At 33.5% G+C, this 26377-nt stretch overlaps 2 protein-coding genes across 2 annotated transcripts in view; both read left to right on the forward strand.

The window, feature by feature from the left end:
* The window catches only part of LOC114328378 (nucleoside diphosphate kinase 7), an 87397-nt gene that overhangs the window by 35400 nt on the left and 25620 nt on the right, over positions 1–26377 (forward strand). The gene's annotated exons all lie outside the window — the stretch shown is intronic.
* On the forward strand, positions 1348–20929 carry LOC114328373 (probable methyltransferase-like protein 25). Its single transcript, XM_028277209.2, has 4 exons — positions 1348–1527; positions 2957–3172; positions 15988–16555; positions 20556–20929. The coding sequence occupies exons 1-4, from the start codon at positions 1348–1350 to the stop codon at positions 20927–20929; spliced, it is 1338 nt and encodes a 445-aa protein (XP_028133010.2).

A 26377-nucleotide genomic window follows, 5' to 3' on the forward strand; every position in this document is an offset into this window, starting at 1 on the left:
TCACTGAATGTATTTTTTCGTAGCAACGAAGGGCATCTGACGTAATATACTTGACGACGGGCAATTATCAAAAATTATCAATATAATTTAGATTTCTGTAGTTTTCTATTGGTCAGAATCTCCTATGAATGAAATAATCAGTAGTAATTGCACAAGAGCTCTAAAATTATTGAATTTTTCCCGAGTGACACTTTGACAGTTTTAATTTCACGAGTCGAAGACAAAAGAAATTATGTCAAAGTGTCAAAAGAGCAAAAATTCTATATTAATTGCAGAGATCGAGTGCAATTTGTTGCGATTATTTCATGAATAAAACTGTTCAAAACCAAAATTTTATTGTAATTTATTTATGTAAGTACAAATTAGTACAATTAAACACACAGTTGTTATAAATATTTTACGGTTGAAAGTCATCACTTTTATAATTTTTAAAACATTAATTGTCATTAATGTCACTGAATGTATTTTTTCGTAGCAACGAAGGGCATCTGACGTAATATACTTGACGACGGGCAATTATCAAAAATTATCAATATAATTTAGATTTCTGTAGTTTTCTATTGGTCAGAATCTCCTATGAATGAAATAATCAGTAGTAATTGCACAAGAGCTCTAAAATTATTGAATTTTTCCCGAGTGACACTTTGACAGTTTTAATTTCATGAGCCGAAGGCGAGTGAAATTATGTCAAAGTGTCACGAGGGCAAACATTCTATATTAATTTTAGAGATCGAGTGCAATTTGTTGCGATTATTTCATGAATAAAACTGTTCAACACCAAAATTTTATTGTAATTTATTTATGTAAGTACAAATTAGTACACTAAACACACAGTTGTTATAAATATTAATTTGACGGTTGAAAGTCATCACTTTTATAATTTTTAAAACATTAATTGTCATTAATGTCACTGAATGTATTTTTTCGTAGCAACGAAGGGCATCTGACGTAATATACTTGACGACGGGAAATTATCAAAAATTATCGATTTAGTTTAGATTTATGTAGCCTTCTCTTGGTCAGAATCTCCTATGAATGAAATAATCAGTATAATTTTAATCTGATTGGACAGAATTAAACACGTGATCAAATATCTTACTATACGGTTGGAAGTTAAAATCATTAAAAAATAATCGATTTAATTTATATTTATGTAGCTTTCTTTCTATTGGTCAGAATCTCCTATGAATGAAATAATCAGTTCAATTAGTAGCTCAAGCGCTGTGCAACAATTGGAAGAACTCTTTTCAATACGTTTTTAATGATAATTGTTCCAAAGAAAAACAACATTGTCAATACCAGCTCAATTCTTACAGGACTACCCATACTTGAGTCTAGAAGAGAACAATGCGGCGTCCAGGATATCGTAGACGGTTGAGAGGTTTGCAAACATTGCAAAGTCTGAAAACGATGATACTTACTAAGATAAGGATAACTGAAATGAGAACGCTGGGATCTATTACTGGTTACAGTCTTAGGGAAAAAAGAAATGGGTTTGTAAGTGAACAAGGCTGCGTCCGGGATATGGTAAGATGGGCAAGATAGAAACACAGAATGTGGAGAGAGCAGATCAGTAGAATGGACGATGAGAGACTAGCAAACATTTCAAGGTCTGAAAAATATAATAAAATAAAAATTAATGGTATCAGTATTGAACAAGTAATGAAAATAAAATACCTTGGAATTACATTGTCAAGCTACGGAGACCTGGACGAAGAAGTTAGAAATGAAGTAGGTATAAAATGCAAATAGACTGGCAGGATGTCTTAATAACACTATATGACGAAACGAACATATTAACACAGATGAAGTCAAGAATTTATAAAGCCAGTGTACGACCAATAATGACATGCATCAGAAACAAGACCCGATACAGCCACACAAAGACTACTAGAAACGTCAGAGATGAGAGTATTGAGAAGGAGAAGAATTACTGGAAATGAGGAGTGAAGCAAAAGCAGCGAGTGGTCAAAAAGCAAGAGTTAAATCACCAATCGGTAGAAGAAGTATCGGCCGACGGCGCAAAAGATGGAGTGACAACCTTCCATAGAGGTATCAATTCGCCAATGAACAAGTAGAATTGCTTATAAAGAGGAACAAGAAGAAGAAAAACCCAATACATCTAAACCACCTCAGAGACCTCCAAAACATGGTACAATAGCTGAATATCGAAATCCCAATACTTGGATTGGAACAAAATAATCATATTGGAAACCATGGAATTACAAATGAAACGGAGAAATACCATATCCTAGATACTCAAATGATAGCTCTCTACTGACTTTTCTCCTTATCAAGTATTGGGCGGTCTTGCGTTTCTTAGCCAAAAGTAAAAGATGGCTGATTCGCTGGATCAGCGCATCCTCTTCTGTATTATTCCTTCAAAAGTTTCTTTACAAGCCGTCTCCATTCCTCTCTCCATCTCAGACCAATTCTGTTATGATCTCTTATTACAGTTCTTCTCTAGCTATTACCCGGTCTTCCTCTTCTTCTTCCGTGTGGTACTCAACTGATATAAAACAACATAATGGACTTAGATATAGATATGGATTATGGTGATATATAGATATGGTGTATTCCACGAATATACGACTGTTTTGGATTATCGCGACAACGAATATTTAAGTGTACAACATAAGAAGTACGAAAGTCTTTTGCTCTAATAATTACTCCAATAAACAACAATATAATTTGCAATTTACTTTCGTTCTTCATATTTTGCACAGTAAAATATTCGTTGTCGCCATAATCCAAGAGGGTCGTATATTCGTGGAATGGGGTATAGATGCAAATATTTCAGCATAGAGAACAGTGAAAGACGGTCCATAGATGGTTGTTTTTGGTTGATTAGGTAGATATAGAGAAATAATTATGGTAATAAAATTATAAAATATCTTTAGACACCACCATAGTTTGTGCAAATAATACTGCTTGTACTAATGAGCTTAAATTGTAGAATTCACCTCCCACTGTCCAAGAACTTATTGATAACATTAGTAAACTAAAACCAAACTTGGAAAGCCAACATTTAAAACACGAAGATGACATATTTTCACATAATTGTTGTTTGAGTAACAAAAAACGACATGAAATAGTTATATTGTCTCCAGTAATCGATCAAATATCTAAAGGTGTTGAAGCTGATCTGGTGTTAGATATTGGTTCAGGTTTGGTAAGTAAAATTTATACACAGCTAATTCACACCTGTTTTACTTCTAAAGTATATACATACTTTTTTATTATAGACAAACACCTTTTAGATGTTTTATGATTAAAATTGAGTCACTCATGACAAACTACATGATTTTACTGCAATTCATAATAATAAGTCGTCATTAATATTTAAAGTGCACCCAGTGGCGTCCTCAATTAAACTTCTTTTATCTTTTATGTTTTATAGTACCTAGTTAAAGAAAATGAAATTGCCATACTGTAGTCCAACAATCAAGTAAAGAGGGTGGCTCATTGGAAACATTCAAATATTAGACCATTAACTGTTTAAAAATTCCACAATTCCATCGGTGACGTTAATTTATTATTTTTTTAGGATTTAATTATTTTGTAAGAAATTAATTCCATGTTGATGTCTCTGTAGCTTTGTCCTATCGTTCTTTGAATCTCTGACTTACTCAAGCCTTCCTTACTATTACAGTAATATAGGTGACTTCCTACGAATAATGATTTTCCCTGATTTAATTTCTGAAATTTAAACACACAACACTCAGTTAATCTATCTAACATTCTGACCATTCTTGGCCTTCCAGTGGCGTATATTTTTTTTGTCAGAATGGGAAGTAGCGCTACTTGTATTAAAGGATTTTTACAAATTATAAATATGTAGCTAAGAAATTTTTAAACAAATATGTGGGATCGACAATAATGTAACAGAATAATTTAAAGATCGGATTATATGGATTAACAAAAAGGCACAAATATATTAAATAAAATAATTAAATTTATCAAATTCAAATTTACGTGAAGGTGTGTAAGAGGTGAAATTATTGCATCAATCACACATTTTGTGATAAACCCTGGAATATCGATATAACAGATCCACAAAATCTGGTGTTTTTCGGTTTTTTAATTAGCAATTCATTTAATTCGTCCTGGGTAAACGGACATAAAACCATTTTTGTTGTTGAATTATCGTTAACAAAACTTTCCTGTACACAGGTAGGTCTTTACAAAGCAAAATTTGAATAAATTGTGATGGAAACATGACATGAGGTATTTGCCACTCCAGGTGACCAAAAGACATCACTAAACTGATACAATAAAAATATTGCTACAAGTCTATTGTAGAAATATTCCGACCGCACAGCCTTAGTAAAACTTCTAGTGCTGTAACAGACATCATGAAAAACAACTTAGGGTACAAACCAAATAATAAGAAGCAAAAATGGATGACAGAAGAAATACTATTACTAATGGATGAACGACGACGACACAAGAATGACCAAAATGGCAGCAATATGTACAAAAACATTAACAGGCAAATAAAAACAAAGATAAGAATAGCAAAAAATGAATGGCTGAAGCAACAATGTATCGATCTAGAACATTTACAACGACAGCACAACGACCGTAATATACATAAAAAGCTTAAGGAGACTAATGGAATATACAGAAAACGAAGACCAACTACCATAGTTAATCAGGATAACCAGATAGTGCTGGGTAAAAAGGACAAAATTCATGTATGGGAAAACTATATACAGGAGCTCTACCATGACGAAAGACCCATGGGTGAAGTGTATACGAACGACCAGCTGACTGGCCTGTCAATCACTAAAGAGGAGACAGAAAAGGCAATATTAAATTCAAAAAACAATAAGGCACCTGAACCAGATGAAATCCCTTCAGAAATACTTAAACTACTGGATCAAAGGGGAATTTCAGCACTACACAAAATATTTAATTTTATTTATGAAACTGGTTGCTATCCTCAACAGTGGTTACGCTCTACTTTTATTCCCTTACCCAAGAAAATCAATACAAAAATCCACAAGGAAGAACTTCCTGTAGTTGGCTGTATACCATTAATTTACAAGTGAAATTTAATAAAAAATTTTCTTCTTGGTAAAAGGTATATTAGTTTAAAAAGCCCCAAAGGGCTACAAACATATAAACAAAACGTTTTCGCTCTGTAACAAGAGCATATCCTCAGTGTTACAAGAACATGGTGAGCCAACCAAAAAAATACAAAGGTCAAAGCCTTTCAAAAAACAGACAAAAGTCTTATATAAATGAAAACATCGAAAAATCCAAAGGATGGATAAAATTCCTAAGGATACGGCCCTAGGGCAACATATGACTCCCACACGTTGTAAGTGGGTCAAAAGGTAACTAGGTCATTCTGTTATAAGAGGTGGCAGGCAACTAATAGATGAGACTTCAAAAGCGAATCTAAGATTGTAAGTGGGAGTCATATGTTGCCCTAGGGCCGTATCCTTAGGAATTTTTTCCATCCTTTGGATTTTTCGATGTTTTCATTTATATAAGACTTTTTTCTGTTTTTTGAAAGGCTTTGACCTTTGTATTTTTTTGGTAGGCTCACCATGTTCTTGTAACACTGATGATGCTCTTGTTACAGAGCGAAAACGTTTTGTTCATATGTTTGTAGCCCTTTAGGGCTTTTTAAACTAATATACCTTTTACCAAGAAGAAAATGTTTTATTAAATTTCAATACAAAAAGGTGTGAGGATCACAGACTCATTAACCTAATGAGTCACACTTTAAAGATATTCTTAAAAATACTACATCAAAGATTATACAAAAAATATGAATGAGATATTAGTGATTCCCAGTTTGGGTTTAGGCAAGGCTTAGGAACAAGAGAAGCAATAGTAGCAACACAGGTGCTGGTCCAAAATTGTTACGATCAGAGGAAGGACGTGTTCCTATGCTTTTTAGATTACGAAAAAGCGTTTGATCGTGTCCAACACCACAAGTTAATGCAGATCTTCAAAAAACTTGATATAGACCAAAAAGATATAAGATTCATTGAAAACTTGTACTGGTATCAAACGGCACAATACAATTAAAAATAGACAATTCTATATCCAAACCCATACATATAAGAAGGAGTGTTCGACAGGGATGTGTGCTTTCCCCTCTTTTATTTAAAATTTATTCGGAAGCCATATTTCAAGAGTCTTTGGAAGATGCAAAGATGGGAATCAAAGTGAATGGATTATTGATCAACAACATAAGATATGCTGATGACGGTGTCTTAATTTGTGACGACATAGTCGATCTTCAACAACTTAATCGTCAACAACTTAGTCACTATCATCGGAATACAAATTCATGATCATCTCTAGAAACCTGGATGCACTTGAAAACTCCACCATAACACCGAATACCAAGTCTATTTAAAGAGTGAGCAAATTTAAATACCTGGGAACGTGGCTTTTTGGAGACTGGGTATCAGACAGAGAAGTAAAATGTCGCCTTGAGCAAGCTCGACAAGGTTTCGTAAAATTCAGGAAGGTACTGACCTGTTCAAAGTTCGATATATTCAACTGAGATTAAGGTTTACTAAGTGCTACGTATGGTCGGTGCTGCTATTGGAGTAGAGGCTGGACACTCAAAACGAGGGATATAAACAAAATATAAGCCTTCAAAATGTGGCTTTATACGCTGTGAGCTCGTACGTAGAGGGGATATTTACAAATTCGCGAGCGCCAGGAGTGACAAGTCTGTAAACCTTCACCGGAAATTTGACATAAATGTCAAAGTGATTAATTTAAAATTAAAATTAAAAACATTAATTATAAAAAATATTAGTTGGTCAAAGCTGTGGTATATATTTTTACCTTAAATATACTTACGTTTTAAATACTGAATTTAAGTTTTTTTAATGTTCTATTAATCTATTAATCTAAATCTTAGCGCCATCTACACGATAATTGTGGAAGTATCCGAAGTAAGAAATTCATATTTTGTCAATAGAACGTCAAAATGATTAGCAAAATCTTAAAAAAATCAATTACAATTTAATTACTTTTTTGCGTTGTAAATATTAAGCGATAACAATTAAATAATAAATTTAAAAATTACCGGTGAAAGTTGAATTAGTAGTCCGATAGGAGCGACACCAGCGAAGCTCACAGCGTATAGCCTTATCCTAAATATATCATGGGCGCTAAAGTCACAAATGTAGATGTCCTTAAAAGAATTAACCAAGAACGCCAACTTTTCGAAACCATCAAGAAAAGGAAGACGGCGTATCTGGGTCACATCATGCGGAAGGAAAAATACCAGCTCCTTTAACTTAGAATCGAGGGTAAAATTGAAGGCAAGAGAGGAATAGGACGCAAGAAATGTCTTGGCTCCGAAACATAATGCAATGGACAGGGATTAACGACATTCAATCTCTGATACACATTGCAAGAAATAGAGAGGAAAATGTGATCGCTAACATCCATTAGTGGATTTGCATTTGAAGAAGTCTATTGTAGTTAGAATTCCTTTTATATGAATAGCTATATAATCAATATATTATGTCAGGTTTGACTATCTTCTCCAAAACCGCATCTAAGGATTCAAAGAAACTATCAACATTACCAGAAGATCTATAGCAGTTTAACATAATATATACTCACTTTTTGTTTAAATATTTTTGCTTGTAATACTGATAAGTATTTTATTGAAAAGCAAAAATGCTTATCAGTAACATATTTGTCAAGACTTATTACATTACAAGATAAAGTATGTTTTACCCAGATTGCAGAATCACCGCCAATACCTGAGCGACAATAATTTGCCGCTAGATAAAAATCTTTCTTCCTTCCTTTCTCCCCTTCCTTATACCCATTTAGGTGTCGGATTTGGGTTTAGTTTAGCTACATATTCACCCATCTCTTCCATTCTTTTCTGTCTTGTGCTATTAGTTTCATTTCTTCAAGCGCTTTCTGTTTAATTTTTCCAGCATCTACTATTTGCTGTATCCATTTTTTCCTCTGTCTGCCTTTTTCCTTTTTTGTAATATTCCTTGTTTCGTGAATTTTCTTTGTTAGTCTACTAGGTTTCATTCTCATCAGATGTCCATACCAGCTTAATTGTCTCTTTATTATCTTATTCATTGTTGGCTCCTGTTAAGTTATCCCTCTTATTGCCTCATTTCTTATTCTATCCTATTTGCTCTTTCCGGCTATAGCTCGTAGATGTCTCATCTCAATTGCATTTATCCTACTATTATGCTTTTTCTGTAAAGTCCAATTTTCGCTCGTATACAGTGTCGTCGGGATCACAATCGTATTATATATTTTAATTTAGATAAAAATCAGGTATACAATAATGAATGATAGATGCTGAAGGATTCATATTTCAGGCAAGAAAATTTATAGAATTAAAAATTCAATTATCATCATCATCAATTAGCCCTGATTTGTCCATTGTTCAACATAGGCCTCCTCCAGATATTTCCATCTTCTTTTGTTCTGCGCTTCTGCTATCCAATTGGTCACAATTCTTTTGAGATCATCGGTCCATCGCGTTGGGGTCTTCCTCGGCTTCGCTTGTCTGCTCGTGGTCTCCACTCAAGCACTTTTTTGTCCATCTGTTGTCTTTCATTCTTGCAACATGTTCCGCCCATCTCCATTTTTACCCTGTAGCTCATTCGACAATACCTTCCACGGTTCGTCTACGGACTTCCTTGTTTTTTACTCCATTTCTTAAGCTTATTCCAAGCATAGATCTCTCCATCGTTCGTTGTGTTCTCAATTTTTCAGCTGATATTTTTGTGAGAATTTAAGGTTTTTGCTCCGCATGTGAGGACTGGTAGAGCGCACTGTTTAAAAGCTTTCATTTTTAAACGGATTGGTGTATTTGTTTTACGTCCCTCATTTTTCCGAATGCAGCACAACCTAAACTTATTCTTCTGAGTAGCTCACATGTTTGGTGGACTTGCGTTAACCTTATTTCGTGGCCCAAATACACATATTTTTCCACAAATTCTATGGGCAATTTCACGATTTCTATTAGCTTCCATTAGACGAAATTCATTCTAGATGAAAAAACTAGAATCATTCGAGCTGTGGGTGTACAGAAGAATTCTAAAAATATCGTGTGTGTGTTTTGTGTTTTATTGGCACTGGTTTTCACAACCGACTGGCCAGTCAATTTCATAATGATTTTTTAGACTATAACTTATCACTAACTCAGGGGAGTAATGTGTAGTGTGTGTGTTGAGTAAGTGTCTTGTTACTTTGCAAAGTCGACGTCATTGTCTTTACAAAGAGCCGCTAATTGTATCCGAACGTCTGCGGTCCCTCCGGTGAGTACCAAATCGTGGACAGAACACGTCACAAACAAATAGTGCAGTCACTGAAGGTGGATATGAGCTATTTATTACCTCCGATTTCGTTAAACCTCCATCGATTTGCATGAAAATTGGTGAGTGGTTAAAGGATATCTCAAGGAACAAAGGTGACATGGTGCCAACTTGCCGTTTTACCCTGGGGATGGATGCCACCCCTCCTCGGGGGTGAAAATTATTTTATTAAAAATAACCCCACAATTCGATAGAGGGACAAATTATAAGCAATATTTGTCATATAAAATCAAAACTTTTTGAGTTATTAAAGATCAAACGATGTCGGGATAGTATCACGAGGTTTTTTCCTGGTTTTCTCTCGTGATTTACTATGGAATCTCTAACGCGAGAATTTTACTGTCATCGTTGCAATTTGGTTGTCTTTTTAAAGACAGATCACATGCTATGATTTTTTTGCGACGGATATTCTTGAGTTGGGATTGATTTCATGTAATCGAATGAACTATCTTTTAGTAAAGTCGTCCCAGGAACGCAACTCATAAATATTGGCGATATCATTTTAAAGTCTTCTACTTTAAAATGTATATTATACGTCTGAATTGCTAATATAAATAAATCAGACTAAATAAATTATAGAAGAATTTTTTTACTTAGCAACAACATGTTTGTTTATTTTAATAGTATTTTGTATTTTGACAACGAAACCCGATTTGGGCTTCGAAACGTTAATAAATTCATTTTTTAGTAAAATTGTGGCTTATTTCCCATAAAAAATACGTAATTTAATTTTTCGGTAGAAAAATGCATGTTTTTAACCGATTTTTAATAAATAAATCAAAAACTATAAGTTTTTATAAAAAAGTTATAATTATCAAAATTGAGGCTAATAAAAAATCAAATAAACTCCTTACTAGAAAAAGTTTTCAATTTTAAACAAAAGTGAGTTATAGGTAATTGAATGTATATTTCTTTCGTCGAGTACCCAAATCTAAGTATTCAAACTTAAATACCGGGAAAATGATGCATTTTATAACATAAACTTATTAATATTTGTCAAAGTTCATAGAAATATCTATCAAATAAGCCATCGAAAAAGTTGATAGCATTAAAATTTATGCACCAAAAATGTTTCAAAATGTATCTTTTAAAATTTTTTCCAAAAATTGTTATTGTGTTTTTGTAAATCACTCCGTTATTTTTTAAGATATCAGGTTAACCTAAAAACTAGTTAAATGCTGATTCCAAGTTCTATTAAAAAACGTCAAAATTAGTCTTTTAAACCTCTTAGTTTTTTAAAAATAAAAGGTTAAATGGTCCCGGTTACATGGTTCTCGCAGTAAAATTGAAATTTTAAAAGTTTCTATCTCGGTTATTTTTTACTATATGGAAATAGCAAAATCAGTAAAGTATTTCGAACAGAAAAAACTAAAATTTAATTATATATCATTTTTTACGTATATTGAGTATTTTTGGAGTTATTATCAAAATACAATGAAAAGTACGATAATTTTAAAAATTCTGATTTTTTTAAATTATATCTTTTTTTTCAAACATATGCATTCTAAACCGGTCAAAATTGTTGAAATCATTAACTATGTTAACCTAAAGAAATTCTTGTGAGGATTACTACAAATTTGAATTTTTGTGGAAATGGCGTATGTTTTATTTTTCACTTTTTCCTAAAAAAATCGAAAGGGTTCTCTTATTTTCATCATAACTTGCTTAATTTTGATGCTATTAACTTCTACTTGAGCTCATTTGATAGGTATTCCGAAGTACTTTGACAAGTGCTTAACAAGTATATTCTATAAAATGCATCGTTTTCCCGTTATGCCACGGTTTGTTAGAACAGTGAGCGACGCACAACTCACAGTCAGTCGAACGCCACGCACGTCAGTCCAAATCAAAGGAATGGTTTCTGTATGTTAACTGATTGTTAGGTTCTGCTTAGTTGCGCGCTCTGAAGACCGACAGCAGTGTACGTCGACGGTGTGCGCTGGAATCAACTGCGATTTGATTTGGACGCAAACGTTCAGCTGAACTCACAGTGTACAACGTGGTGGTAAACTAATTTTATTCAAACAAAAATAAGTTTGCATGATTTGACATATTTTTAATTGCACAAAGTAAATGAAAAAGTCACTTGTATTAAATTGATATTATTAGTATTTAATTGCTATTTAGATTAATTGGTATTATTTCTATTATTTATTAAACTGAAGCATGCATTATAATAAAACTACGTTTGTACAAAATAAAGTGTATCGTTATTATTCAACAAATGGCACAATTTTGTCTTGCCATTATCCCTGATCCCTATTTTAAAGTATGCTTTGAATAACTCATTTTTTATTATTCTATTTGCGTATTTTTAAATATGTACGTAGTTCTCTGTAAATTGACCTGTTTTCAGGTCAATTATTTGGGGAAATATTCAAAGAGAAAAGCAGCTTGCATTTAACAAAAGGTACCTACTATAAACCTTTCCCCTTCAGTAGTGCGTTTCAAAGACACCATGTGCCTCACCGGAACCCAACATCTAATTTCTATTACTATTGTATTAGACGATTTATTACTCTTTTATAATACTATATTGTGAGCACCGAAAAAAAAAGTGAATGTCAAAAACAGAAATTTCTCATTAATGAGCGAATTAAAAATGGGACGAGAGAAACGAACCGCTTTGATTGAAAAACTTGTTAAAAAGTCGGAAACATCATCGACATTGGCTCAAAAATCAGGTGATCCACATGTTTTTTGAAAGTGTTGCTTCCACAGTATCGAGATTTCCTACGATTGAAAAGGCAAGAATAAAAGCTGAAGTAATGCATATTGTTTCGCGATATGAAATTGAGCTGGCTGCAAATGAATTAGGTACATGAATTGGTTCCTATTACAACAAATAATTCTTGTGACGAAAATTCTTTGGAAATAAATGTAGGATCTCAGAGCGTGCATTTGTTTGTATTTTCGCCAGAATCAATTAATAGCAATGTAGAAATGTAAGATACAATTATAATATACTTTACATTTTTAAGAAGTTTTCTGTTTTGTACTTAAACACATATTTTTATTTTTTCTCTAAATAAAAAAACCTAATTCAAAGTTATGCTTAATTTTTCTTCTCCAGAAATCGGATGTTGTCTTCTGTTGTAGGGTTTTTTAGTAATATTATCCCTTATAAATGGTAATACATTTTCAAATAAATATCTGGAAATTCTAAAATATTCTCGAAATTATTTCTCGTTCTGAAACAATTTTCTTTCGACTGTTAATATAAATGCACCTTCTGTATTACGACATGAAAACATTTAGTTTACATTTTTATTTCTTTTATTTAAATTTAATATTATTATCTCTTCTTCCTCCTCCTTTTCTAGGAGTAATAAAATTATTGCCTTGATTTTGTCAGAATTTGTTTTTCTACGTACACCCCCCGTGAGAATAAACGTCAAACTCAAACTATTTTGAGATCGACAGAAGACAGAATAATATGCTAACAAACCGACTTACTCAAATCTGCCGTGCGTCGAGTACAACAGATTCTGCTGTACCCGTATGCCGTGCGTCGCTCACTGTTCTAACAAACCATGGCTTAAGCTTGAATACTTAGATTTGAGTACTCGTCGAAAAAAATATACATTAAATTACCCATAACTCACTTTGAAATAACATTAGTTTAATTCTTTAAGTGGGAAGTGTATTAAATTTTTTATTTATCTTTAATTTTGGTAATAATAGCTTTTTTACAAAAGCTTCTAGTTTTTAAGTAATACGTGAAAAACAGCTTTAAAACATGCATTTTTTTAAGAAAAAATAAAATATTTGATATTTAATAACTCAAAAAGTATTGATTTATGTTAATAACTTTATATAACAAATTTTGCTTAGAAGTTGCCCCTTTATCGATTTCTGGTATTATTTTTAATAAAAAAAATTTCACCCCCGAGAAGGGGTGGCATCCACCCCCAGGGTAAAAGCGCAAGTTGGCTTCATGTCACTTTTGTTCATTGAAGTATCTTTTAACTACTCACCAATTTTCATAAAAATCGATGAAGGTTCAACGAAATCTGAGGTGAAAACCTTCAGTGACTCCACTAAAAGAGGTTCGGAGAAAGATGAATAAAGAAATGGAAATCTGAAATACCATCAAAACAAGAAAATTGGAATATCTGGGACATATCACACGTGAAGAGAGGTACAACTTGCTCCAATTGATTATGCAGGGAAAGATTCAAGGAAAAAGAAGCATAGGAAGACGCAGAATATCGTGGCTGCGCAACCTGAGAGAATGGTACGGATGTACGTCAAATGAATTTTTCAGAGCAGCCGTCCCTAAAATTCGAATAGCTTTGATGATTGCCGACCTTCGACGCGGAGATGGCACTTAAAGAAGAAGACGAGATTGGTCATAATTTTTGTTTTTGCATAGTTTACCTTTAAACCGACTCTCTGTGTGACTGGTTGTAGCATAACTCTAGCTTCTTCTAAGTCGTCTGTTGTGAGAACAATGGCATCGGCTTATCGGAGATGATTTAATATCTTTCCATCGATGCTAATAATAATAACCTTTGATTCCCACTTCTTCTTCTTCTTCTTTTGCCCTTTAATTCGTCCAATTCTGAACATAGGCTGCCCCAAGTTTCCTCCATTCGCTTCTGTTTAGTGCTTTCTGTTTCCAGTGCGTTCCTCCTATCTTTTTAATGTCGTCTCCCCATCTCATCTGGGGTCGTCCTCTTGCTCTCTTTCCTGTCCATGGTCTCCATTGTTGTATCGTGCTATTCCACCTATTGTCCGTTTGTCTAGCGTTATGACCTGCGAAGCTCCATTTTAGCCTGGTTATATGTTGACCTGCGTCTTTGACTTTTGTTCTATTTCTGACCCAGTTGTTTTGCTTTTTGCCTGTCAATTTTACTCCTAACATTGCTCTCTCCATGGCTCTTTGTGTCTTTATTATTTTATCCATGTTTGCCTTGGTCAAGGTCCATGTTTGGCATGCGTATGTGAGAATTGGGAATATGCACTGGTGAAACACTCTTGTTTTTAAGTATTGTTGTATTTTTTTATTCTTTAGGACCCATTTTAATTTTCTAAATCCTGCCCAGGCTAATCTGACCCTTCTTTTTACCTCCGCTGTTTGGTTTTCCTTATTTATTTTTATAATCTGTCCCAAATATATATAATCATTAACCGCTTCTATTGTGGTGTCGTTTAGTATTACGTTTCTATTGTCTTGTGTGTTTGTCATTGTTTTTGTTTTGGCAAAATTCATTTTTAGACCTATTTGTTCGGATTCATTTGCTAGTTCGGTTAGCATGGTTTGTAGTTCTTCAAAACTTGATGCTATGACTACTACATCGTCTGCATATCTTAGGTGGTTTAGTTTCTTTCCATTTATGTTTATTCCCATGTTTGTCCATTCCATTGTTTTGAAAACATCTTCCAGTGCTAATGTAAATAGTTTAGGAGAAATACCATCTCCCTGTCGCACTCCTCTGTTAATTGGTATGGGTTTTGTGGTTTCTTCCAATTGTACTGTCATTGTTGCTTTCTTATATATATTATGTATTAGCATTCTGTATCTGGAATCTATTTGACAGTTGTTTATAGCTTTTTCTATTGCCCACATTTCCACGCTGTCAAATGCTTTTTTCGTAGTCAACGAACGCTATTGATTCGCACTATAGTCATTTAAATGCGAACTCCGTGATTGTTATAAATAGTTTTGGCGAAAAGGTATCTCCCTGCCGCACGCTTCTGCCAATTTTTATCTTCTCAGTCATGCAATGGAGGTTAACAGTTGTTGTAGCATTTTCGTATATATTTCGAATAATATTCACATACCTGTGGTCTACGTATTCAATGTCACTTCATAAATCATTGATCTTATCAACACTCAAACTTTACATTTAAACATAAAACAATAGATGCTTTAGTTTGCTCCCAAACACAATTTGACTTTTTTTAACTGTTTCAGAATATATCCATTATATACTGTTTATGAACAACTGGTTTATTCATACAAACTTGTTGTTCTTGTTGCTATTACTGAAATACATCGGCATACTGTTAGTCCTGTATGTTAGTACTGTATTTGAATGGCGTCCTTAAATTTTGAGAGGTAAACATACCGAATAGCAGGTATAATAATTAAAGGAACAATAGATTAAAATTTATTAATTTCTACCTGTGCCGAAAATTTAACCACGCCATTCAAATACTTGACTTTGTAATAAGCTTAAGATTAAGGTTTTCTGCAATAATTTGATGACAAGTATACTATAGGTGACCTGAAGCAGTTGACACGTTTTTATAGAGTAGGTACTGACAAATATGGAAATCGAAAATAGTCAAAGGAAACGTTGTCGGCACAATTTTTCGGAAGGTGAAAAAACTATTTTATACAAAGTGTATTGTTGACTCCTTGAAAGGAATGAAAATATGTTGGTTAATTAGGTTGTAACTATGTATATGCAGCGATTTGACTAGTATCTATTACAGAATCTATCACATAATTATAAAACAATTATACCTTGAAGGTAAATCGGATACGTCTGTTGAAGAAATTATTGCGAACATTAAGGAAAATAGAACATTAAATACATAAACAAAGTAGGAACGGTATTCTTATAGAAAGAGAATATATTATTTTGTATTTCACATTAAATGAGTTACTGAAACTAAATAATAGTTTATTTCTTTTCAGGGTTACCTCTCACATCATTTACATTCCAAATACAAACACAAGGTCCTAGGTATCGAATGCTCCAAGCAGTACGTAGTTCAGGCCTATAAAATGCAACAAAAGATATACCCACATTGCAAAAATGGAGTACAGTTTGTAGATCACTATATCGATGCACAATCTGCTGGAAAGATATCATCTCTAATACAAGAAACTTTTACTGATTTTGACCCCAAGTCGGTCTCTTTGGTTGGTCTCCACGCATGTGCAGACCTCAGCGTAACAGTCTTAGATCTGTTCAGTCAACTTGACCGCGTCAAAAGCTTAGTTATTATGCCGTGTTGCTATCATAGACTTAAATTAAAAGAGGAACAGGATGACAAAGAGTACTTTTATAATTTCCCTTTTAGCAATGTTTTTAAAGATATTTTTGATAAAGCTAGTGGTGAATATTTTTTAAGGAGATCCTTTTTGAGGCTAGCTTGCCAACAAGCTTCTAGAAACTTTTGTAATATGTCTCAAGAAGAACATGTGGAGCATTCTACAAACCTAATGTTTCGTTGTATACTACAGTTGGTTGCAGAATCAGGTGGGTTACGTTTTGTTCTGATATAAATGGATTGAACGTGTAAGTGTAAAACGTCTTGGCATTTATTCCGTTCTCGTTAGTTATTCCCCATATTTTGTATATATTCTTTTGTTTGTGACCTGCAAAAGTGTTCCAATTGGACGGCTCATAAGATTGATAGTCTTATGAGCCGTAAAAAGCATGCAAGGTTTTTTGGTTAATGTTGCGGTTGATCAACTGGTTCATATTCCTAATACTAACAAACGATTTGAATCTTGGACCCGAAGACAAGCGAAAAGAAGCCAGATATGTGCCGCCACTGAAATGTTCTGTTGGAGAAAAATATTTGAAAAATATTCTGTTCTATTATGAATATCATGGACCGACCTCAGCACAAATAATTCCATTTTAAATAAGCTAAAGGTCGTCAAACTGCTATCCATCAAAGTATAGCTCCAGCAATTAAAATACTTTGGACATGTTACGAGAGCAGACTCAGAAACCAACGAAAGACTTATTATCCAAGGAAAGGTAGAAGTCCGAACATCACGAGAAAGAAAGATCAAAGAAAGAGATCTTTGGAAATGGTCAATATACTGTAACGGGTAGTTCTTTCGAGGACGACAGACTCAGTAAAACACAGGTCAAAAATAAAGTAAATATATTTAAGATAATTATGTACAGTTTAAAACCAATAAAATAAAAATACAATTCCATCTTCTGCAAAGGAAAAACAATATTAAACTTTATTACAGTCATCCGATCATAATAGCAACATTAAAATAATATGATAAACAATATATAGGGTGAGGCAGATAACTGGCCTATTAGAAATATCTCGAGAACTAAAGGCAACAGAATCATGAAAATTGGAATAAAGGGGTTTTGAGGGATGATCTATTAAATGAAAATATTTTCATCTCTATGCAACTTCCGGTTATACCGGAAGTTGCTTATAACTTGGTTTTTTTTAATGGGACACCCTACATATTTTTACATTTTTGGATTCTCCTCAGTATCTTCTTTCTTAAAATATGAGATTTTGTAATATTATACAGGGTATTTTAAAATATATTTACGTTTTTTTATTAATTTCGTAGTAACAGTCACACCCTGTAGAATTGTAATAGTTTGACATTAAAAACTCTACTTACGTTCAAGTGATTTTTAATATAGTCTATTATTGTTAAGAATCATTAGTATAGCTAATTTTGAAATTTTAGTATACAGGGTTGGTCGAAACTCAAAATGAATATTTTCTGAGTTTTCTTAAATAGAACACCCTGTATTTTAGTATTGTAATGAAATGATATTTCATAGTACTTTTTTATTTTATAAGTATTCCCTATACCTAACTGCTTTAATTTGTGAGTTATTGGTGATTCAAGCTAAACATTAATTGCAACAAAAAATACGTAAAATTTTATTAGGTTGGCCTTGAAAATATTCAATCACAAATCATTTTTCAGAAATAAATACATATTAATCCAGACTGATCCTTAAAATTACCAATAATAGTTTAGCTATTAAAATACCTACGTAGTTAAAATTGTTGGTGCGACTAACAATTAAGCACAATTTAAAGCAGTTAGGTATAGGGAATGCTTAAGAAATAAAAAAGTACCATAAAATATCATTTCATTACAATACTAAAATACAGGGTGTTCCATTTAAGAAAACTCAGAAAATACTCATTCCGGGTTTCGAACAACCCCGTATACTAAAATTAAAAATTTAGCTATACTAATGATTCTTAACAATAGTAGACTATATTAAAAATCATTTGAACGTAAGTAGAGTTTTAGTTGTCAAACTGTTACAATTCTACAGGGTGTGAATATTGCTACGAAATTAATAAAAAAACGTAATTATCTTTTAAAATACCCTGTATAGCATTACAAATCCTCATATTTTAAGAAAAAAGACATCGAAGAGAATCCAAAAATGTAAAAATATACAGGGTGTCCCATTTAAAAAAACGAAGTTATAAGCAACTTCCGGTATAACCGGAAGTTGCAAAGAGATGAAAATATTTTCATTTAATAGATCATCCTTCAAAACCCCTGTATTCCAATTTTCATGATTCTGTTGCCTTTAGTTCTCGAGATATTTCTAATAGGCCAGTTATCTGCCTCACCCTGTATACAATAACAATCTCGCTACGTTAAATCAACGTAGCCTGGAGACACCGCATTCCACTGCAATGCAGTTACTCGTTCCTCGCTACCACCGCCTACTGCGATAACGACCATGGCAAGACTCCACGTCACTACTGTGGCGTCCGCCTAGGCATAGTTCCACCTCAATATACGGTGCATCTTTGCCAAGCCAGCTAATGCTAGTTCAACACGCTAGCAGCAGCTATCGAGCCATTGCTAGTTCAATTCGCTAGCAACGACTCTCGAGCCATGGCTAGTTCAACACGCTAGCCACGACTGACTTTCTCATTCTCCTAGCTCGCCTTAAATATGCTCTCAATGCCCTCTCCTTCGGTTTCCCCCAGAGGTGCTATGCGCCAACACGGATGCTCCTCCGGTCGTGTCTGGTAGATCAGCTCATCGCTTGCCGTTGGCATCATATCGTTACAATACGACATCACGATGCCCACTATATTCCCTCGTCGGATCAAGGATTACTTACTCCGTGACACTTCGTTGGTTTTAGCCGATACGACAACATCCCTCCACTCTTCTCTGTCTTGAGCAATCTCCATCCAGTTCTCCACGCCCATAGCTTTCAGATCTCCTGCTATATTATCTCGCCACAGGAATCGAGGGCGTCCACGTTGTCTTCTTCCAGTTGGGACTTCTTCCCATACCAGACTTACTGTTCTTTCATCAGAATGTCTTCTGAGGTGCCCTGTCCATTTGACTCTTTTGGACTTACTTTTATTATGTTGTCGTCTGGGTATAGTTCTTTGAGCTCTTTATTAGTTCTTATCCTATATTGTCCTACTGCTTCATCAAGCACAGGCCCAAAGATCTTCCTTAGAATTTTTCTTTCTCAAACACGTAGTCTCTCTTGGTTTGCCTTTGTTAACGTCCACGTTTCGCTGTTATACATCACTACGGGTCGTATGATTGTTTTATATAGCGGATCAGGACTGAAAAGAGAGAATACCTTTTAAATTGTTGGATATTCTTAAAGTGTCTCTTATGTATGTTATGTTATCATAAATTCAAAATCTGCTATTTTTTCTTTCTTATTTTTTCTTTTTTAAACATTCCTCTTCTTCGGGTCTTACATTCACAGAGACCTGCAATGTCCCCTTTTATGTGTTTTAACTCTTCTTCTAGTTCCAGTAACATTTCCTCTGATGACAGTTTTCTTACATTGTACTGCCGATATGCATTTGTCGTCGTTAATTGTAGCCTGATCTGACCCGGGGATTCTTCGCACGCTTGATCATGGATCAGCTCACTGCCGGGGACCGAGGGCCCTCTTTTAGTAGTGTCAAGCATGTTTGGTTTTTAGCCATATTCTACCGCACTAGCCAATGTGAGTTGGTGCAGGGTGGGATGACGGTGGAAGTTTTTAAAGAGGGAGACAGAATATGGTATGATGACCTGACCAACTCAGGTAACAAAACAGGGGGAACTAGCGGCTAGCATAAGGCAGTTCCACAACCTCTGTAGAAGCCTGTCTTGTACTGTGCTACCTGCTAATATATTATACATAAATACAATTGCTGTATTACATCTTGTTCAGTGAATAATGTTTTTGGTTGTGATTTTATTTCTGTAAATTTATTCCTTAGGCAATTTTCTTCAGCTATTCCCATAACTCTTCTTATTTTATTATTTATTTTGTTTTATTGGTTGTTATTCTTATCATTAACATTTCGCCGATCTTCTATTATACTAAAAATCTCCTGTCATTCACTCATGTCTCTTTATTCTTTGAGATAAATATTTGTCTTTATTTGTCGTATTTTGTGTATCTTCTCTAATGTATTTGTGGTCTTTTTCCAAGTAATTCGCAAGACATAAACTATAATGATATTAATGGTGTTCTGTTTTAGAAAACTTGGATATCAAACGTCTTAAACGAAAATCAACAACACACTCGTCAACTACAGACATCGAAGACTACTTGAGTCATCTACCAAGTACACACCAACTGAAACCGCGCAACCCAAACGATAATCACTTAAGTATTACTGATGAGGTATTCTTGAATAAAATGCGTGACAAGTGGAATGAGTACAAAGACAAATGTTTTTTGTTGGAAGTTTTAACGGGACTTCAAGCTGCTTTACAAAATGTGTGTGAAAACATTGTTTTACTAGATAGAGTGGAATATTTGAAGGAAAAAGGATTCGAAGCTCGTGTACAGAAAATTACTGATGATTTAGTTTCACCTCGATGCTACGCATTGATAGCTAGAAAGGAGTGATAAAATAAATGTATATTTCAATTGAAATTTTATTTAAAGTTACGTGTTTATTAATAAAATATACGTTTTATTGCATCTGTGTTATTTATTACTTAAATACCAGTAATAATCTATGTATTATTTATTATTGCTTATTTAGAGTTAGACACTATCATAGATTGATCTCTGGCCTATAGGCCTGTGTTGTGCAAAATGCAAAGTATTTATTTTATAGAACGAGAAATCTAAAGTACAGAAGCACTTAGAAGATCTCTTACTCCGGCCGGAAAGCAAAATTCTGGTAACAACCTAAAATCCGAGTCTTCTACAAATTGCAAAGCAAACGGACCTATAAACGATAGACATATAGGAATCTAATATTAGACAAGACGAAAACGGCGGGTTCGTTGGAAAAAATATTCCCATGAGATTTTTTGCATAATCACATTCGTGAGACATCCCAGAATAAGGTTCAAGAAGTCGCCCTCGTGAAAAGTGGTCCAATTTTTTTTAACAATTTTTTTTAATCAAATTGCAAAAATCAATATTTTCGGACCGGACAATTTTTTTTAGATTTTCTGGACCATTCTGGACAAAAAAGTTATCTTTTAATTTTTCTATAAAGTTGATCGTTTTCGAGTTATAAGCAATTTAAAATTGAAAAAAAAAACCGAAAAATTGCGATTTAAAGGCTCGGTTAAAAGTTATTATTATGAAAGTCAGAAAGTGACTAAATCAAAGATAAAGCCACAAGATCCTGAAGAAATTTTTGTCATTATTTTATTACTAAGCTGTTATTTATAAGTAATAATAATGAGCGCCATGCACTTATTAGGCTGCCGTCAATGGTGAGTGCGAGAGAGATGCCATTCCGGCAGTCAATGGTGTATCTTACTCGCACTCACATTTACAGCCGCGTCAATATGATCTTACCGCTCATATAATTAGAAATAAATTAATGACACAAATTTGTTCAGGATCATATAGGGTGGGCTTTAAACTTTGATTTAGTAACTTTCTGACTTTCATAATAATAATTTTTAACCGAGTTATTAAGTCTCAAAAAAGGCCATATTCGCGTTTTTCAAATTTTAAATTGCTTATAACTCGAAAACTATCAACTTTAGAGAAAACTTACAAGAGACCTGTTTTGTCCAGAATGGTCCAAAAAAACCTAAAAAAAATTTGTCCGGATCGAAACAATTTATTTTTGCAATTTTATTAAAAAAAATTGTTAAACAACATTTTTACCACTTTTCGCGTGGGCGACTTCTTGAACCCTATTCTGGGGTGTCTCACGAATGTGATTATTAAAGTTTGGAAAGTTAAGACGGATACTAAAAAGCACAAAGATACAACAGTACCTACCTAAAATCCCGTGTATATCCGAATATCTTCTGGTGTGTCCTGCCCATAAACATATAAGAAGGTAATATGTTACATAAACAACATAAACATAAACATAAACATAAACAACATGTGTATGTTACATAAACATAAACAACATAAAAAATAGGTGCACATACATACTTCATAATTCTGGGCATGATTAATATTAAAAAACAACCAACTTGTATGAATAATGGTAGGGGAGCAAAGTATGCTAAATGTGCAGTCACTCGAGCGCTTTGGGGACCTATTGGGTTGTGATTATTAGGTCCTAAAACCAAAAAAAGTTAAGTAAAATTTTCCATTTTAGCGGGCGCTTGCCATTTTTTAATTTAATTTTCCATTTCCATTAATGGTTTTTTCCGAATATAGCGCCATCTATCCATAATTCGAAAAAATGTTTCGAATAAAAGTTGCTTATTTTTATGCAGAGAATTCAAATCTGCAATAAAAAATGGGGGCTCCCATTTAAGATTTTAAAGTAACCCCCCACCCCACCTCCGTGGGGGGTCACGTTTGGTACCATTCGATATATTTTTCAAAAATATTAAATAAGCGTATTTTGCAGTTTTTCGATCTGATGTTTATTTTGCTAAATATCGCGGGATTTGTATTTGAAATTTAAAATTTACCCCCACCCCTCTCTGCGACAGGTCGTGTTTGGTATCTATCGATAGATTTTTGAAAAATATTGAACGTGTAGTTTTTAGTTATTCGATCTGACGTTCATTTCGCGAAATATTCGCCTTTTTCTTGTGAAACCTTGTGACTCACCAATTCCCTTACGCCCCGCTCAAATCGTCAGATTTTTTAAATATACACTGTTTTGCATGTACTTAACTTACCTTATCTTAATCTGACAATTTCGAGTATTTTTAAGGATAGATTTTTTTTTCGGGCCCCCCTAAACGAACTCCCCTATGTTAAGAGCCAATATATGGCAGAGGTACATCTGCAGGGTACCACGTTTCTCCCCATATGATAATCTGACGCGCTCGAGTAACTGCAAAAATCCCCGCTTGGGCTCCCCTACCATAATAAGACCGACGCGACGTTAGATTTCTCCAAAGTATTATAATTTTTTAATTTCAACTAATCGATTTTCTCTATTTAGTTTTAAATTTAAATAGTGTAAGATATAGTTTCTTTGTGTTAGAGATAGAACCTACACACAAGAATTTAAAGCAGGTGTGAAATAAGACATTTTTCGTACTGTTTGGATTCAGGTAATGCTTCGACACACGTGAAGCATTCCTCAGTTTAACGCGTTTTAGGCGCAAAGTTTACATATTTAAAAACACCCCTAACTAAATTTTTAGCACCCTATGTAACCCCAAGTGTCCCCTGGCGTAAAAAAGGTGTTAAAAAAATTTTTTTTTGAGCGATCTGTTGCTTTAAAAACTGTGAAAAAATTTGTGAATGTGTATTGTTATGCCCTAAAACATACTGATTTTTTTCAGATTTTTTGATCAAAATTGAGCTCAGAAAATTATTTTGAATTTTTCAGAAATTTTTTAGGTTATGTAAATTTTTGACTAGCTGAGAAATAATTATTTTTAGTGTATTTTTTTCCATTCTTTTGAATAGCGAAGGTAGGTTTGCCAATTTCTCGCCGGAAATTTCTCAAAATTCGAAAAACCCATTTTTTTGTGTTCCCCCTCATATTTTTAGCGTTTACTGAGCGATCCTTTGCTTTAAAAAATCTGAAAAATTATGAGCATACAATGTTATGTCAAAAACATACTGATTTTTTCAGATTTTTTAGATTAAAATAGATGACAGGAAAATTTTTTTAATTTTTCAAAAAAAAATTGTGCTAGTTTTGTAAGTCATTTTTGGCGAACTTCAAAATAATTATATTTTCGTGTATTTTTTTTTTCGTTCTTTTGAATTGCTGGGTTAGATTTGCCATTTTCTCTCCTAAACTTCCTCACAATTCGAAAAAAAAAAACACTTTTTTGATGCTTCCCCCTCCCCATATTTTTAGCACATAAACTGCATGTTATTTAACTGCATGTCAATAGGGCTTTTCATTGATTGTCATTCGTTTCGAGCTTCTGTCATATACCGTATAATCCGTGTATATTAATATTATACACAGATTATACAACATATGACAGAAGCTCGAAACAAATGACTGTGAATGAAAAGCCCTAGAAATAAATATTTTTGATATTTTGTTTGTTATTTGTAATGACATGATCACGGTTGCCATTTTCAGATCAAAACATGCTCAAAATACAACAAACGCTCTGTTTTGATATTTTCTCCAATATTTTAAGCACATAATCTTATCTAGGTATACGTGACAAATTATTTTGGTCCCCCGCCCTCTTATTTGAGTGGTGATTATCATTCAAATAATATCATTTATTAAATTAATAGATATATTTAATTTGATATTGAACCTTTTTTTTCAATTTGTATTAATAATAACAAAATATAAAATTGCCAAATTACAAAATTCGCGGTGTGCAAGTACTTAAAGGGGATACGAGAAACGATCGTGCGAGAATTGACGTATATTTCATATCCTTTCATCGCACTTAAATTATACCTTTTTCCTTTATGGCAGGCATAAGAACCTTGAATCCTTGACTTTCTAGGTATGGTATCACATCCCTATAACCTCTATTCACGATGCAAATATCACCTTACTTCATGATAGTTCTTATACCAACTTGATCATCCATTACTTTTCTCATAATAGTTGCGTCGTTTTCGGTGACTAATAAAGGACCAGGGAGATCTACCAAGAATCCGTCAGTAGTACAAATACTGAACGGTTTTAACAGTGGACACTTGTTCTGAACAGAATATGACTTGCGTGGATAATCATTATTTTTATTTTTTTTTGATGACGTGAATATTTTCCATCAAAAATCAAAGCAAGTTCATCTTTTAAACTGAAAAGCTTTTTTACACAAACTGACACGGAGTTGCTTATTAAATCGTCCATTTAATAAATCGCATTCTATACTAAAATCATAATAAAGCTGCACTAGAAATAAACAAATCAAAACACTTGAATTTTACAAGGAGCACTCCCTAATCATGATTTACAATGTATAAACATTCTAAGTCATGATTTGGATTGCTAAAATGTAGGTACCTATATAAAATTGTAAATCATGATTTGGGAGTGCTCCTCGTAACATTCAACGTGTCTTGATTTGGTTATTTCTAGTGCATCTTCATTGTGATTTTAGTACACAAACATTGGTTATACTTAATACTTGTGTGTGTTCACAAAGAGGGGATGGCATTAGATAAACTTTTTGCCACAGATATTTGAAAGTTGAAGATTGAAGATGTCATATTAAATTTTTATTTTAGAATCTTTAAGAAATTGTATGATAATATCATTAATAGTTTTGGTATTGAAGCTTAGTAGATGTGAAATATTCAGCGGTAAACTTACATTCCGCTCCTGAAGTCTAGCAATTAGTGCTTTCGTATGGTTTTTATTAAGTTCACAATTAAAGATTATATGATTTAAATCTGCAGTAGAGTAGTTATCACATGAACAGAGAGAGTTGATACGCATTCCTATTTTAGCTAAATGTGCAGGAAAATTGCCATGGTTTAATCTTAAGCGACTTAGGGATGTGGAATAAAACCGAGTAACGTGATAATCAAATATGTGTGGGATATTTTGCGGAAGTTGTGGGTATATGTAAGTGTATGGATTCCTCGAAGTTTGTACAAACTTAAGCCAAATAGTTTCCCATTTCTTTCTTAATTTTTTATGCAATTCTGGAATGTAATCGCTGGAGATTGTTAAATCTACTATTTCATTTAAAGTTGCCGAATTCTTTGCCATTTCATCCACTATCTCATTTTCTTTGATTCCAGCATGTCCTTTTACCCAGATAAAGACCAAGTCACTACTCTTATTTTTAAATCGAGCGATTGTCTTTCTAATATGGCATAACAACTCATTGTTGTGTTTTTTGGTTATTGGTTGTGATATTGCCTCAAGAGCAGATAAAGAATCTGATAGTATAACCGTGTCTCCAAAGTTCTGTTCAACCGCGTAAGTTAGGGCTCTTTCAATAGCATAAAGTTCGGCAGTGAAGA

This window comes from Diabrotica virgifera, chromosome 6, assembly GCF_917563875.1.
Source record: "Diabrotica virgifera virgifera chromosome 6, PGI_DIABVI_V3a".
In the NCBI taxonomy this organism is placed as follows: Eukaryota; Metazoa; Arthropoda; class Insecta; order Coleoptera; family Chrysomelidae; genus Diabrotica; species Diabrotica virgifera.

Bases quoted from the DNA above. Each gene is read 5' to 3' on its own strand.
- LOC114328373 (XM_028277209.2), top strand. From the start codon at position 1,348: ATGCGGCGTCCAGGATATCGTAGACGGTTGAGAGGTTTGCAAACATTG. The intron at 1,528-2,956 runs GTAAGATGGGCA...CTTAAATTGTAG, and splicing joins AAGGCTGCGTCCGGGATATG to AATTCACCTCCCACTGTCCA. The intron at 3,173-15,987 runs GTAAGTAAAATT...ATTTCTTTTCAG, and splicing joins TAGATATTGGTTCAGGTTTG to GGTTACCTCTCACATCATTT.